At 45.6% G+C, this 16761-nt stretch overlaps 1 protein-coding gene across 2 annotated transcripts in view; it reads right to left on the bottom strand.

Moving 5' to 3' along the window:
- kntc1 (kinetochore associated 1) overlaps positions 1–16761 on the bottom strand; it is a 119975-nt gene that overhangs the window by 20055 nt on the left and 83159 nt on the right. For both annotated transcript variants that reach the window (XM_061902424.1, XM_061902416.1), the window contains exons 44-54: positions 16672–16730; positions 16374–16590; positions 16228–16301; positions 15942–16152; positions 14620–14732; positions 14493–14548; positions 4529–4607; positions 4317–4441; positions 4111–4246; positions 2141–2236; positions 1969–2025 (exon numbers count right to left, since the gene is read on the bottom strand). In XM_061902424.1, the coding sequence (XP_061758408.1) occupies positions 1969–2025; positions 2141–2236; positions 4111–4246; positions 4317–4441; positions 4529–4607; positions 14493–14548; positions 14620–14732; positions 15942–16152; positions 16228–16301; positions 16374–16590; positions 16672–16730 (1223 nt within the window). The remainder of the gene's footprint in view (positions 1–1968; positions 2026–2140; positions 2237–4110; positions 4247–4316; positions 4442–4528; positions 4608–14492; positions 14549–14619; positions 14733–15941; positions 16153–16227; positions 16302–16373; positions 16591–16671; positions 16731–16761) is intronic.

Here is a 16761-nt window from a genome sequence, read left to right as displayed (position 1 = left end):
TAACTGAGATAGGCGCCAGCGCCCCCCGCGACCCCAAAAGGGAATAAGCGGTAGAAAATGGATGGAAATAACACATTTTTTTTATATTTTGTTGTTTTCTTACTGTACTGAAAATGAACCGAACCGTGACCTCTAAACCGAGGTATGTACCGAACCGAAAATTTTGTGTACCGTTACACCCCTAATATTTTGTGTCCTGGGCATGACGTTAAAGTGCAACCAGCAGTGGAGGCTCCGCTATGGGGTCTTGGGGCACTAGGATGTTAACCGTTTTTTACTACTGTTACCCCGGGGGGCCCTTGGCAAAGGCCTAGTACCTGACTGCCCCCTAGCCAGGGATACGGTGAAGACCTCAACGGCGGAGCAGGCGGAAGACGGTAGATTTAAGAACTACCACAACGGCTGCGATGGCGGATGAAGGCTTCAGCAGAAAAGGGTCCCCAGTCGTCAATTGTCTGAATCTCTATGCCACTGGACCCTGACCCGATTCTGTCAAGGATCGTGTGGTGACTGTATATGCACCAGTCTCCCCACGTAAAACAAAGTCACCCACAGGCATCCTCCATAAAGGGATCAACCCCTACCAGGAGGATCGTCATACTCGTTCGAGTGACCGCCGATAAAAAAATCTTTATCCGTATGGTGCGTTAGGATTATTCACCGCAGCACTCCGCACACATTACGATTGTGTGCCACCAGCGTGCCTGGTGTAAGCCGAAATCTTGCACCAACACATGTGATCAAAAATGAAAGAAGATAATTAGCAACCACCATAGCAATGACCGGAACACACAAAAATAGGCAAACCTGGAAGAGAAGATACAAGAGGAGGGAATGATGGTGGTCTTACGATCGTTAATGACTGTAAAATCCTGAACAAAAAAAAAAAGACTGTAAAAAATTAACACTGGCTTTATAATCTACTGAGCCATCTCAAGGTGAGTTTTTTTAAATTAATGTAACGGCCGCTGTTATTAGCCTAGCAGGCCTACTGCTACGACGGTTACATATGACGGATGGTTTACAATATCTTCCTAAATAACTCTGCTTTCCAACCATCCATTCATTTTCTACCGCTCGTCCCTTTTAGGGTCGTGGGGGGTGCTGGAGCCTACTTCAGCTGCATTCGGGCAGAAAGTGGGGTACACGCTGGACAAGTCGCCACCTCATCGAAGGACCAACACAGATGGACAGACAACATTCACACTCACATTCACACACTAGGGACCATTTAGTGTTGCCAATCAACCTATCCCCAGGTGCATGTTTTTGGAGGTGGGAGGAAGCCGGAGTACCCGGGGGGAACCCATGCAGTCACGGGGAGAACATACAAACTCCACACAGTAAGATCCCGAGCCCGGGATTAAACTCAGGACCTTCGTATTGTGAGGCACATGCACTAACCCCCGTTTCACCGTGCTGCCCGCTTTCCAACCATGGCAAGGAAAAAAGTGAGTGTGCAGGACAGTGCTAAAAGGTGAATGCTTTTCATTGAATTAAATAAAGAAATCATCAAAAACACGACGGTGTTGCAAACCTGGCAGAGCAATTTGAGCATTTCACTGCGAGTCTGCATCATACTGAAGCAGAATGACTACAACGCCAGCCAAGAATGTTAAAATAATATCGCAGTGGCAGACATTAAGTTTAGAGAAGCTGCTGATGGTGTGTTTGGCAGAAAACAGCTGGAAGGAGATAGAATTCCGCTTTCAATCATAAATTATGTACATTATCATGCCATTACTTCAAATAACTACTGTATTTTGTAGTACATTTTATTGTTCTGTTTTTTATACAATATTTCTTACCTAAGTTTTTTTATTTTATTTAAAAGGCATGTGACATGTTAAAATTGTGTGGTTTTGGGGGATTTTAAATTACATGTGTTTTGAGTTAAGTGCTGCATCACAGTACCAGTTAAGCTCATAAATTGAGGCACCGAATCTTAATTTTTATGTGAAACACAACCTCCCAAAGAGCTGGAACGGAAACCACTGTTTCTAGCACATTCTGGAGATCGCTAATCTGCAAAAACAGAGAAACATGCGCATTATTTTGCTGCACACAACTTCATATTATTCATTGTCAACAGAGCGTATGGCCAAATATATGAATCAATGCATGATGCACATGTTCTCACCAAGTTGAAGCCAAGCATCTTCTGAAGAAGACTGTTCCATAGCTGCGTGTCGTACACCTTGTACTCCAGGCACATATCTGCCACCAAGCGCACAGCCTGAAAATAGTCAGAAGGTGTTTTGGGATGACAGTTCTTGTGGTGAGTGCAAAAAAAAATAAAAATGAAACAAGCGGCCATTTAACTAACTTGTTCCAGAGGCTATATTTTGAGAACGCTAAAAACACGGGCCGGGTGATGTGACAGTGACTTAATAATGTAAGATGAAGAAAGTGGGACAAACTACAAACCTTGTTTCCATATGAGTTGGGAAATTGTGTTAGATGTAAATATAAACGGAATACAATGATTTGCAAATCCTTTTCAACCCATATTCAGTTGAATATGCTACAAAGACAAAATTTTTGATGTTCAAACTGATAAACATTCTTTTTATTGCAAATAATCATTAACTTTAGAATTTGATGCCAGCAACACGTGACAAAAAAGTTGGGAAAGGTGGCAGTGAATACTGATAAAGTTGAGGAATGCTCATCAAACACTCTTTTGGAACATCCCACAGGTGTGCAGGCTAATTGGGAACAGGTGGGTGCCATGATTGGGTATAAAAACACAGACAAAACTGCATGTACCTTCCGTTAGGAATGTCATAGAGACATGAAAGAAAAACCTCTATGTAGGTCTCAGACCTAGATTTCATACACTGACCTCCTTCAGGAAAAATCAACAAGAAGTTGGCAAAAATCCATTCAAAACAAAAGTTTCCTAAAAAACGTCATTTTTGCCTCTTTGAGCTGTAATTTGACCCCTTTAAAATGCTCCAAAACTCACCAAACAGGACACACACATCAGGACTGGCGAAAATTGCTATCTAATAAAAAACCAAACCCCCAAAACTCAAAATTGCGCTCTAGCGCCCCCTAAGAATAAAACACAGACAAAACTGCTCCTAGGAAGAAAACACAGAAGAAACTACTTGTAACTTCCGGTAGGAATGTCGTGGAGACATGAAACAGAAACCTCTACGAAGGTCTCACTTAGACCTGCATTTCATTCATTTACATCCTTCAGCAAAAATCAACAGGAATTTGGCAATTACCCCTCCAAAACAAAAGTTTTGTAAAAACCTGTCACCTTTTTTCAAACATTATCTCCTCTGAGCATGTTTGTTATGTCGGCTTCAAACTTGCACAGGAAAGAGAGTTCACCCTTCTGATTAAAACTTGCGCAAAGAGTTTTTCTAACTGCTCCGGTTTTGATTTTACAAGCATTCAAAGAACTACTGCGCTGATGCTGCTGCGCTGATGCCGTCTCAAGATGGCCGCTTAAAAGCAGGAAGCACCAGCGTGACCACACAATGCAGAGAAGGTAGGTACTGTGCGGGTAAAGATACGTTGACTGGGTGAAAGAAGGAGGCACCAGTTTGACTCCAGGATACAGAGAAGGTAGGTGCAGGTAAAGATATGTTGTCCTTGTGCTGTTGTGTGTACTGCTGTCACAAAATGGTGGCCTCCTGCTCAGACAAAACTGCTTCTAACTCAGTGATGTGCAAAGATATGTTGACTGGGTGAAAGAAGGAGGCACCAGTTTGACACCAAGATACAAGAGAAGGTAGGTAATGTGCAGGTTAAGATATGCTGTCCGGGTGATGGCAGGAAGCACCAGCGTGTATGGGTGAAAGAAAGAAGCACCAGTGTAACCCCAGGATGCAGGGAAGGTAGGTAATGTGCAGATAAAGATATGTTGAATGGGTAAAGACAGGAAACACCAGCAAAAGTCGGTCCCGTCCATCGCTGCTTGCAACTTTAATTTTACTTGTTTTGGAAAGTCTTGAAAAGCCAAATTTTCTTGTTCTATTGGCAGATTAATTTTGCTTAGTTCAAGTAAAATACCCCTCATTTTTGTATTTTTTTTTTCTTGTTTTTGAACACTGACTTTTTGCAGTGTGTGGAACTGTAGGTCAGAAAAAGTACCTGTGGCTCATGGCTGTGGTTCTTCCACAGGCCTTTAATCAAGCCCTCTTTGGGGCTGCTGTGGAACGACTTCACTGTGTGGGGAATGTTCAGAGCTTCCAGGCGGGTGACAAAGATGTGGCACTTCACGTAGTAGCTGTGGATATACAGTAAATGCTTTATACACAGCTGGAAATAAATGAGTCAAACAATGGGCCCCGGCTTACTCGATTTCACTCCGGTTGATTTTTAACTGCGTCTCAAGTGTGGCGGCATCGGCGAGTCGCACTAGGCAAAGGAGCGCTCGGGTTCTATGATAAAATGTCAAACGTGGCCCTGAACCGCTGAGAGGCTGTGATAGGGGGAGAACGTAAGACACAGCAGATTCAGCAACTGCTTTGACGCTCAATGTAATGGAAGACTGTAATGGAAGACTCACCCAGATTTCAGCAGACAAGATGTCACGGAGGAGGCAAACAGCATCATCTGTGGTGTAATCTTGCAGCATGTAAACCACCCTGACAGCGACAAATAGCACAGACTTGGTCAATGTCTATGAATGTTGTCATTCACCCAGGTCTTTGTAATCTCAGGGCATTCATTCAATCGCAAATGGACTGTTTGGTTTGTTTTAGAAGACGTTTCGCCTCTCATTCGAGTAGGCTTTATCAGTTCATGCTCATAGACTTAGATTGGTCGGATAAAATTTGAAGCATTTAAGTCCCATCTTAAAACTCATTTGTATACTCTAGCCTTTAAATAGACCCCCTTTTTAGACCAGTTGATCTGCCGTTTGTTTTCTTTTCTCCTCTGCCCTCCTTTCCCTTGTGGAGGGAGGGCACAGGTCCGGTGGCCATGGATAAAGTGCTGGCTGTCCAGAGTCGGGACCTTGGGTGGACCGCTCGCCTGTGCATCGGTTGGGGACATCTCCTCGCTGCTGACCCGTCTCCGCTCGGGATGGTCTCCTGCTGGCCCCACCATGGACTAAACCAGTGGTTCTCAACCTTTTTTCAGTGATGTACCCCCTGTGAACATGTTTTTAATTCAAGCACCCCCTAATCAGAGCAAAGCATTTTTGGTTGAAAAGAGATAAAGAAATAAAATAAAGCACTATCTCATCAGTTTTTGATTTATTAAATTGTATAACAGTGCAAAATATTGCTCATTTGTAGAGGTCTTTCTTGAACTATTTGGAAAAAAAGATATACAAATAACTAAAAACTTGTTAAAAATCAAAAAAGTGATTCAATTATAAATAAAGATTTCTACACATACAGGACTGTCTCAGAAAATTAAAATATTGTGATAAAGTCTTTTATTTTCTATAATACAACTGTAGACAGGTGCCAGATCATGCTGGAAAATGAAATCATTATCTCCATAGAGCTTTTCAACAGTTACAGCTTCAATAGCCGTATTCCCATGGTCAAGCCACTCCTGAACTCTACACAACAAGTTCCTTCAGTCAGCAATGGTTTGGGGAGCCATGTCAGCTGCTGGTTTTGGTCCACTGTGTTTCATCAAGTCCAGAGTCAATGCAGCTGTGTACATGCTTCCATCTGTTGTAAAGTTCTATGCAGATGATGATTTAATTTTCCAGCATGATCTGGCACCTGTCCACAGTACCAAAACCAGCAGTAACTGGCGTACTGACCATGGCATTACTGTCCTCCATTGGCCTGCCAACTCCCCTGACCTGAACCTCATAGAGAATTTGTGGGGTATTGTGAAGAAGAAGCTGAAAGACACCAGACCCAATAGGATACAGGATTCCCAAACAAATACTGAGTGCATTAATTGACATTTTCAAATGTTTGATTTTGTTTTGCTGTTATAAACCTTTTTTTTTTTACTTGGTCTGAGGAAATATTCAAATTTTTTGAGATAGGATTTTTGAGATTTCTTAAGCTGTATGCCATAATCAGCCATATTAAAATAATAAAAGGCTTGCAAAATTTCAGTTGATCTGTAATGAATCCAGAATGTATGATATTTTCATGTTTTTAGTTGCATTACAGAAAATAAAGGCCTTTATCACAATATTCTAATTTTCAGAGACAGTCCTGTAGAAGCAATCATCAACTTAAAGTGCCCTCTTTGGGGATTGTTATAAAGATCCATCTGGATTCATGAACTTAATTCTAAACATTTCTTCACAAAAAAGAAATCCTTAACATCACTATTTATGGAACATGTCCACAAAATATCTTGCTGTCAACACTGAATATTGCATTGTTGCATTTCTTTTCACAGTTTCGGCCCCGGTCGGCTCTGGCGACCGCGGGTGTTTGTACTGCGAGCGGGCAGTAGTGGTGATGGTTGCTGTGGTGCTACCAGCGGTTGGGATTGCTGTGATTGGTGTCTGCGCTCTTGTGGGGTTGTGGGGGATGGCTGGCGTTGGCTTGCCGGCTGGTTTGAATACTGACGTGCGGACGGGATGCATTGGCTTCTTCCCCCATTGAGAGGCTCCGTCCCCTGGCCGGGACTCGTATGGCCACGTTGCTGTGTGGATGGCCAGGGTGCAGTATTTGCATTGGGCATGGGGGCTGTGCAGTTTTTCTGCATTCGGTTGCCAGTAAGGACTCTGCAGGGTTGGGTTGGGCTGGGCGGGTGCTGTCTTTGTTTGGCAGGGTGTGGACTCGCATGGCGTCCTCTTAAAGTGGTCTGGTGTAGGTCACGGGCCGTGGGGGAGGGCGGTGGCCTTCTGGCCGTAGTTCCTGGTTGTCGCCTGCATGGACTAGGGGGGGGGGGGGGCGTATGTCCGGGCCCTCTACTTCTCCTACTTATAGCACACACACTCACACATGTATAAGACTTTGGGGGGTTGTCCTGCGGGGATACATGGCAAGGGGGGATAAGGACGCCTCCTATGGAACTCCAGTCCTCCTGTCTTGTCTCCTGCTCGGGGCCCGGCCGGGCACAGCCCGAAGAGGCAACGTGGGTCATCCCTCCAATGGGCTCACCACTCATAGGAGGGGCCATAGAGGTCGGGTGCATTGTGAGCTGGGCGGCAGCCGAAGGCAGGGCACTTGGCGGTCCGATCCTCGGCTACAGAAGCTAGCTCTTGGGACGTGGAACGTCACCTCACTGGGGGGGAAGGAGCCTGAGCTAGTCCGCGAGGTAGAGAAGTTCCGGCTGGATATAGTCGGACTCACCTCGACGCACAGCAAGGGCTCTGGAACCAGTCCTCTCGAGAGGGACTGGACCCTCTTCCACTCTGGCGTTGCCGGCAGTGAGAGGCGACGGGCTGGGGTGGCAATTCTTGTTGTCCCCCGGCTCAAAGCCTGCACGTTTGAGTTCAACCCAGTGGACGAGAGGGTAGCTTCCCTTCGCCTTCGGGTGGGGGGACGGGTCCTGACTGTTGTTTGTGCTTACGCACCAAACAGCAGTTCAGAATACCCACCCTTTTTGGGTACACTCGAGGGAGTACTGGAAAGTGCTGCCCCGGGTGATTCCCTTGTCCTACTGGGGGACTTCAACGCTCATGTTGGCAACGACAGTGAAACCTGGAGAGGCGTGATTGGGAAGAATGGTCGCCCGGATCTAAACCCGAGTGGTGTTTTGTTATTGGACTTTTGTGCTCGTCACGGATTGTCCATAACAAACACCATATTCAAACATAAGGGTGTCCATATGTGCACTTGGCACCAGGACACCCTAGGCCGCAGTTCCATGATCGACTTTGTAGTTGTGTCATCGGATTTGCGGCCTCATGTTCTGGACACTCGGGTGAAGAGAGGGGCGGAGCTTTCTACCGATCACCACCTGGTGGTGAGTTGGCTGCGATGGTGGGGGAGGATGCCGGACAGACCTGGCAGGCCCAAACGCATTGTGAGGGTCTGCTGGGAACGTCTGGGAGAGTCTCCTGTCAGAGAGAGTTTCAATTCACACCTCCGGGAGAACTTTGAACATGTCACGAGGGAGGTGCGGGACATTGAGTCCGAGTGGACCATGTTCCGAACCTCTATTGTCCAGGCGGCTGATTGGAGCTGTGGCCGCAATGTTGTTGGTGCCTGTCGTGGCGATAATCCCATAACCCGTTGGTGGACACCAGCAGTGAGGGATGCCGTCAAGCTGAAGAAGGAGTCCTATCGGGTTCTTTTGGCTCAGAGGACTCCGGAGGCAGTGGACGGGTACCGACGGGCCAAGCGGTGTGCAGCTTTAGCGGTCGAGGAGGCAAAAACTCGGACATGGGAAGAGTTCGGGGAAGCCATGGAAAACGACTTCCAGACGGCTTCGAAGCGATTCATAACCACCATACGTCGCCTCAGGAAGGGGAAGCAGTGCACTATCAACACCGTGTATGGTGCGGATGGTGTTCTGCTGACTTCGACTGCGGATGTTGTGGGTTGGTGGAGGGAATACTTCGAAGACCTCCTCAATCCCACCAACACGTCTTTCTTTGAGGAAGCGGTGCTTGGGGAATCTGTGGTGGACTCTCCTATTTCTGGGGCTGAGGTCGCTGAGGTAGTTAAAAAGCTCCTCTGCGGCAAGGCCCCGGGGGTGGATGAGATCCGCCCGGAGTTCCTTAAGGCTCTGGATGCTGTGGGGCTGTCTTGGTTGACAAGACTCTGCAGCATCGCGTGGACATCGGGGGCGGTACCTCTGGATTGGCAGACCGGGGTGGTGGTCCCTCTCTTTAAGAAGGGGGACCAGAGGGTGTGTTCCAACTATCGTGGGATCACACCCCTCAGCCTTCCCGGTAAGGTTTATTCAGGTGTACTGGAGAGGAGGATTCGCCGGATAGTCGAACCTCGGATTCAGGAGGAACAGTGTGGTTTTCGTCCTGGTCGTGGAACTGTGGACCAGCTCTATACTCTCGGCAGGGTTCTTGAGGGTGCATGGGAGTTTGCCCAACCAGTCTACATGTGCTTTGTGGACTTGGAGAAGGCATTTGACCGTGTCCCTCGGGAAGTCCTGTGGGGAGTGCTCAGAGAGTATGGAGTACCGGACTGTCTTATTGTGGCAGTCCGCTCCCTGTATGATCAGTATCAGAGCTTGGTCCGCATTGCTGGCAGTAAGTCGGACACGTTCCCAGTGAGGGTTGGACTCCGCCAAGGCTGTCCTTTGTCACCAATTCTGTTCATAACTTTTATGGACAGAATTTCTAGGCGCAGCCAAGGCGTTGAGGGGATCCGGTTTGGTGGCCACGGGATTGGGTCCCTGCTTTTCGCGGATGATGTAGTCCTGATGGCTTCATCTTGCCTGGATCTTCAGCTCTCACTGGATCGGTTCGCAGCCGAGTGTGAAGCGACCGGAATGAGAATCAGCACCTCCAGGTCCGAGTCCATGGTTCTTGCCTGGAAAAGTGTGGAGTGCCATCTCCGGGTTGGGGAGGAGACCCTGCCCCAAGTGGAGGAGTTCAAGTACCTAGGAGTCTTGTTCACGAGTGGGGGAAGAGTGGATCGTGAGATCGACAGGCGGATCGGTGCGGCGTCTTCAGTAATGCGGACGTTGTATCGATCCGTTGTGGTGAAGAAGGAGCTGAGCCGGAAGGCAAAGCTCTCAATTTACCGGTCGATCTACGTTCCCATCCTCACCTATGGTCATGAGCTTTGGGTCATGACCGAAAGGATAAGATCACGGGTACAAGCGGCCGAAATGAGTTTCCTCCGCCAGGTGGCGGGGCTCTCCCTTAGAGATAGGGTGAGAAGCTCTGCCATCCCGGAGGAGCTCAACGTAAAGCCGCTGCTCCTCCACATCGAGAGGAGCCAGATGAGGTGGTTCGGGCATCTGGTCAGGATGCCACCCGAACGCCTCCCTAGGGAGGTGTTTAGGGCACGTCCAGCTGGTAGGAGGCCACGGGGAAGACCCAGGACACGTTGGGAAGACTATGACTCCCGGCTGGCCTGGGAACGCCTCGGGATCCCCCGGGAAGAGCTAGACGAAGTGGCTAGAGAGAGGGAAGTCTGGGCTTCCCTGCTTAGGCTGCTGCCCCCGCGACCCGACCTCGGATAAGCGGAAAATGATGGATGGATGGATGGATGGATATAATATGTATGTATGTCGGTATGTGTATAGGTATATACAGATGTAAATGGATGTATATATGTATGTATGTGTGTATATTTCTGGGGATACGCTCTGGGCCTGCTGGTCAATCGGGGTCGGCGCCTCAGGCTACTGCATCCGAGTTGCATGTCTGGAGCTCCTGGGTCCCACCGTCCAACCCATCCGGGTGCCTGTCTTGGTTGGGGCCGGCTGGGTCTTGTCCCCTCATCCATTGTGGTAGATTGGAGCGGCAGGGTATTCAGAGTTGCTGCGAGACGGCCAGCTGCTGGGGTAGTGATGTTGTGTGTCAGCATGTCTGTGATCTTATTTTAAATCTGTTTTTTTGTGTATATATGTATACGGAGGTATGTGTGTATATGTATGTGTATGTATATATGTGTAAGTGTGCATGTATGTATGTATATGTGTGTATGTATGTATGTATATATATATGTATATCTTGTATGTATATATATATATGTGTATGTGTATTTGTATGTGTGTATATGTATATATATGTATGTATGTGTGTGTAAATGTATGTGTGTGTGTATGTATGTGTATATATACATATATGTATTGTATACATGCATGTATGTATGTGTATGTATATGAGTATATATGTATGTTTATATTTATATGTATATATATAATTTAATTGTATTATTATTTATAATTTGTATATATTAACTATGTTTTTTTAAATTTTATTATTTTTTATATATTTTTTTCTTTTTTCCCCTCTCCCTCGGGGGGGTTTGACAGGGCGGTTGCTGATCGTTCCATCTCCATCGTGGGGGTCCCTGCAGGTGGGGCGGGTGGTTCCCGCGGCCCTGCGCTGGGTGGACCTGTGGCGGCCGATTTGGGTGGGGTGGCCTGGTGTGGACCGCGCCGTGCTCCCCGGGGTTAGGGGTGGGGTCGTGGGGGCGGTCTTCCCGTCCGGTTGCGGGGAGTCTCTGGGTTCCCCCGGACGGGGCGTCCCGTCTTTCTGCCCGTGTGGGGGGTTATCTCTCGCTGTCTTGGGGACTGGCCGTCCGCTGCTTCTCTCGTGCCCTGTCCTCTGCCGGGCGCGTCTGTCTGCGGCCTGCTGCTGGCTCTTCCGGGCGGCGCAGCGGGCCGGGCTCTGGGGTTCCCGTTGCTGGCCGGCCTGGCTGTGTGGGGCCGGTGGTCCCTGGTTCCCTGGGCGCCACACCTGCTGTTTGGGTAGGGCTCCCTGGGGGGCTGGGGCTGTACTCTGTCTCCCACGCACACTAGGAGTAAAATATATTGTACGTACAAACACACATATACAGGCACCTACGCTCCCACATACATACACAAATACAGTACATACCTAAATACTCCAAGTCCGTCCATCTACACGCACATTCACGGAACAAACATTCACATACTGTACATATACATTCACTGTACAAACAAACATACATATACTGTACATATACATTTACTGTACAAACATTCAAATATATAGTACATTCTGTTCATATACAAGTACATATACATACCTACCCTCATGCACATAATCACGTTTCATCAAACATATATCAACGTTGTCGCCCTAGGGTAAACTGGGTAACACATGGCATACTGACAAAACTTAACCCATTGTTACTATAACAATCTACAAGATTAAGATAGGTTGCCTCTCTCTCTTCCCATCCATCTTTCGGTATTCCCTTTTTATTTATTTTAATTTATCTTTCTAGTTATCATTATGTATACGTATTGTTGCATTTGAACAACTGTATTGTTGATAATAGATGTAAACTATTGGTATTGTTCATGATCAATAGCGCTTTTTCTATTGGTATTTGTATTGCTCCAGTTGTAGTGTGAAAATGCTAATTATCATTTCTATATTATTATTTATTTTACTAACTGCTCCTTTGCTATCACATTTATGATCATATTTGTACATATCGTATGTGCTGGTGTTGTTCTATTGTTGTTGTTTTTGTTGTTATTGTTGTGTTTGCTGTTGTTGTTTTTGTCTCTCTGTCTAATCCCCCTCTTATCCCCACAATTTCCCCCTCTGTATTCCTTTTTTTCTCTTTCTATCCCCTCCGGCTCCGGCCCGGCTGCACCAAATGATTATATAAATACATTTAATAAAGTCAAATTCAAATAAGGCAACAAGAGAAGTATTCTACACTTCTCTTTTGTAAAGTAAATCTGAACAGCCAATATGGGCATCTACATCAACTATATGATTCGCTTGAGAAGCTGGACAGGACAAAAAAAAAAAAAAAAAAAAACATTTCTTTACAAAAAAATAAATATTTAACATCCATATTTATGGAACATGTCCACAAAAAAAATAAGCTGTCAACACTGAATATTGCATTGTTGCATTTCTTTTCACAGTTTATGAACTTACATTCATATTTTGTTGAATTATAATTCAATAAATATATTTACAAAGGATTTTTGAATTGTTGCTATTTTTAGAATATTTTTTAAAAATCTCACGTACCCGTTGGCATACCTTCAAGTACCCACAGGGGTACGCGTACCCCCATCTGAGAACCACTGGACTAGACTCTCACTATTATATTAGATCCACTAGGGACTGGACTTTCAAAATATGATGTTAGACCCACTCGACGTCCATTGCATCCAGCCCCCCCTAGAAGGGGGTGGGGGGCCACTACACATCTGCGGTCCTCTCCAAGGTTTCTCATAGTCATTCACATTGACATCCCACTGGGTTGTGAGTTTTTCCTTGCCCTTATGTGGGCTCTGAACCGATCATTTCCCGATATTGCCATATTTTCGCTGAAAGGATTTAGTAGAGAACATTGATGATAAAGATCGCAACTTTTGGTCGCTAATAGAAAAGCCCTGCCTTTACCGGGAGTATGTGCGCGTGACGTTACGAGTTGCAGGGCTCCACACATATTCACATTGTTTTTAATGGGAGCCACCAGCAGTAAGAGCAATTCGGACCGAGAAAGCGACAATTTCCCCATTAATTTGAGCGAGGATGAAAGATTCGTGAATTAGGATATTGATAGTGAAGGACTAGGAGAAGAAAAAAAAAAAAGCGACGGCTCCGGGCTGCGGCAGTGTGAGCGTTTCAGATGTAATTAGACACATTTACTAGGATAATTCTGGAAGATCCCTTATCTGCTCATTGTTTTAATAGTGTTTTAGTGAGATTTTAAAGATTGTAAAGACATACCTCGAGGTCGGATGGCTGCGGTGAACACCCAGTGTCTCAGAGAGAAGCCGAGGAGCCAAGCTCACAGCTGTCTTTTAAACAGCTGCTGCAGGACGACGAATAATCCAATGATTTCTCCGGTAAGATATATATCACAATTTCCCCATCCAAAAACATGCTGGTTTTTGGATGGGGATGTTCGCTTGACCGCTCTGTGTTAAAGCTTCACAACAAACAAAGACACACCGGCTGTATCTCGGTGCTAAAGACAGCTGAAATCCACTGCTTTCCACCAACACCATTGTTCTTTATAGTCTCCATTATCAAATGAACAAATTACAAAAGATACAGCAACACAGATGTCCAAAATACTGTGTAATTATGCCATTAAAGCAGACGACATTCAGCCGTGTTTGGTGCAGCGCTATTTCCTTACAGTCCGTGACGTCACGCATACGCGTCATCATTCCGCGACGTTTTCAACAATAAACTCGCGTGAAATTTAAAATTGCAATTTAGTAAGCTAAAAAGGCCGTATTGGCATGTGTTGCAATGTTAATATTTCATCATTGATGTATAAACTATCAGACTGCGTGGTCGGTAGTAGTGGGTTTCAGTAGGCCTTTAAATCAATGTTAAAGTAAATTTTTTATTGTAAAGTATAATAAATGAATGTTAATTTAATTCTTCATTTTAGCTTCTGTTTTTTCGACGAAGAATATTTGTGAAATACTTATTCAAACTTATTATGATTAAAATTCCCCAAAATATTCTGGAAAATTTAGAAAAGCTGTAGAATCACATTTAAATCTTGTTTCAAAGTCTTTTGAATTTCTTTTAAAATTTTTGTTCTGGAAAATCTAGAAGAAATAATGATTTGTCTTTGTTAGAAATATAGCTTGGTCCAATTTGTTCTATATTCTAACAAAGTGCAGATTGGATTTTAACCTATTTAAAACATGTCATCAAAAATATATATTTATTGTGTGGCAATTTATTTAAGTGTATTACAAACTGGTTGCACTTCACATTAATCAGTACCCAAGAAGTAGCTCTTGGTTTCAAAAAGGTTGGTGACCCCTGCACTAGTCTCTGTCTCAAGGTGTTGCCTGGTTTGAAGTGTACTGGGATTTTGTGTTGGTCTAAAATCCTTCTGACTTTCTCATTTAGACCTGATACCTATGGAATGACAACAGTTTTGCACCTGTCACCTTTAATAATATCTATATATTATCCTAATATTAAGACTTACTTCATTAGGTCTGGGTCATCCTTAAAGTTGCTGACACAGTCATGGTGGCCAATATCCTGATTGTAAAAGCAACATTCATTAAAGAAAAAAAACACCATTTAAAATAACAACTGTGTGTCTTACAAACCTTGGCGACAGCAAGACTTGTTCTGCAGATCCACTTTTCCAACTTTATGTTACGGACTTTTATAAGATCCACGTTGTTGATGGACGCTATTTCCTTAACAGACGCATGTATGTCTGAAATAATGGTAAGTGAAGAAACGATCGAGATAAATCACAAAACCACTACTGATGCATTTCATGTCATAACCCAGCAGTCTCAAACACGCGGCCTGCGTTATTTTGCGGCCCGCACCTTGGTGTGAAATTTAATGTTGGTGCGGCCCGCGAGTTTTATATGAAAGGCGCTTTACAGCATCATACTTGTATACCCTCGATTTTTCCGGGAGACTCCCAATTTTCAATGCCCCTCCAGGGGTAATCATGCTCCCAAATATTACTCAAATATCAATATTAAGGGGACACCGTGGAGGCATTGTCTTTAGCGTCCTCTACAGCCTGTACAAACAGCGTGCCAGCCCAGCCACATGATGTATTTGGCTTCTGTAGACGCATTAAGCGACTCCAAGACAGTTGATCAACAGCCGTACAGGTCACACTAAGGGTGGCCGTATAAACAACTTTAAAACTGTTACAAATATGCGCCTCACTGTGAACCCACACCAAACAAGAATGACAAACACATTTCGGGAGAACAACCGCGCCGTAACACAACAGAACAAATACCCAGAATCCCGTGCAGCCCTAACTCTTCCGGGCTACAATATACACCCCCGCTCTCCTCAACCCCGCCCCCTATTGTAGCCCGCAAGAGTTAGGGCTGCATTGGATTCTGGGTATTTCTTCCCAAAATGTGTTTGTCAATCTTGTTTGGTGTGGGTTCACAGTGCGGCGCATATCTGTAACAGTGATAAAGTTGTTTATACGGCCACCCTCAGTGTGACCTGTATGGCTGTTGATCAAGTATGTCTTGCAGTCACTTCCGTGGGTCTGCAGAAGCCTCATACAAAATGTGACTGGGCCAGCACACTGTTTGTATGGTGGAAAAGCGGACGAGACGACAGGTTGTAGAGCATGTAAAGAGCAGTGCCATCACGGCACACCCTTCATATTGTTGACCGGGTGAAAACCGGGAGAATGGTTGCCACGGGAAATTGTCGGGAGGGGCACTGATATTCGGGTGTTTCCCGGAAAGATCACAAGAGTTGGCAAGTATGTTGCTAGGGCGGGAAAGCCATTCAAAGAAGGTGAATTCATTAAAAAGTACATTTTAGATTTTTTTAAGAAATCTTTTCTTGCGGCCCAGCCTCACCCAATTTCTGCATCTAGTGGCCCCCAGGTAAATTGAGTTTGAGACCCCTGTCATAACCTTTTTAGTTCACTCACCGGGGTAGGTGTGGCCCGCAGAGTCGGTGAAGCGCTGTTCCACACTGCTGTGCTCATAAAGAGCCATAATGAGTCTGTCCGGAGCGGCCGTCAGCTTGAGGAGCTCCGGGCTGTTGAGCTGACTGGCCATCAAGGTGTTTTCTGTTGCTGACCGCTGGAGTTGCAGCTTCAGCTTGGACTGAAAGGCCTCCCCTCGGGTCCGCGACGACTCCTGCGTGGGGACCAGACGGTATCGGGCTCAAAACAAGTAAGCGACTACAAAGAAATAATTGTGAAGAAAACCCACGTCAAGGTTTGAATTCTTGAGCCAAGCATCTCCTAGGGCCATGCAGAACTTAAGGGACTGCGCCTTCCCATAGCCTACAAAGGTGGTAAGAGTAAGATTTGAGTGTAAATACTACACATATCAAGTGTTTCTTATACAAGTCAGACCAGGAGGCAGTTCTTGGGTGATCTTGTGGGCAGTGGCAACCGCCCACTCTGGGTTCTGGATCCTGTGGATGTACGTCATGATGGTCTTTGCCACTTCGAAAGTGTCCTTGTTGAAGCCTTGAGCATGACCCCGGTTCCTTTGCTCAAGGACCAGGGGCTTCATTTTTGTCTCAAACATGTGGGTCACTGCAAGCATGTAGAGCTTGTCCAGGCTCACCTATGAAAGGTCAGACGTCTGTTATTGGATTGAATGTTCTTCGGTGATCATAAATCTTTATTTCAGATTAGCGTGCAATACCTTCATCAGTTTGCTAATCAGAAGGAGAGTAGGGAAGGTCTCCTCGCTGAGCTCTGGAGCTTAAAACATCAAAAGAATTTCAAAATCTTC

This window comes from Nerophis ophidion, linkage group LG01 (assembly GCF_033978795.1).
Source record: "Nerophis ophidion isolate RoL-2023_Sa linkage group LG01, RoL_Noph_v1.0, whole genome shotgun sequence".
Taxonomy (NCBI): Eukaryota; Metazoa; Chordata; class Actinopteri; order Syngnathiformes; family Syngnathidae; genus Nerophis; species Nerophis ophidion.
The sequence above is the reverse complement of the archived record's forward strand: the minus strand, read 5'-3'. Positions and strand labels throughout refer to the sequence as shown.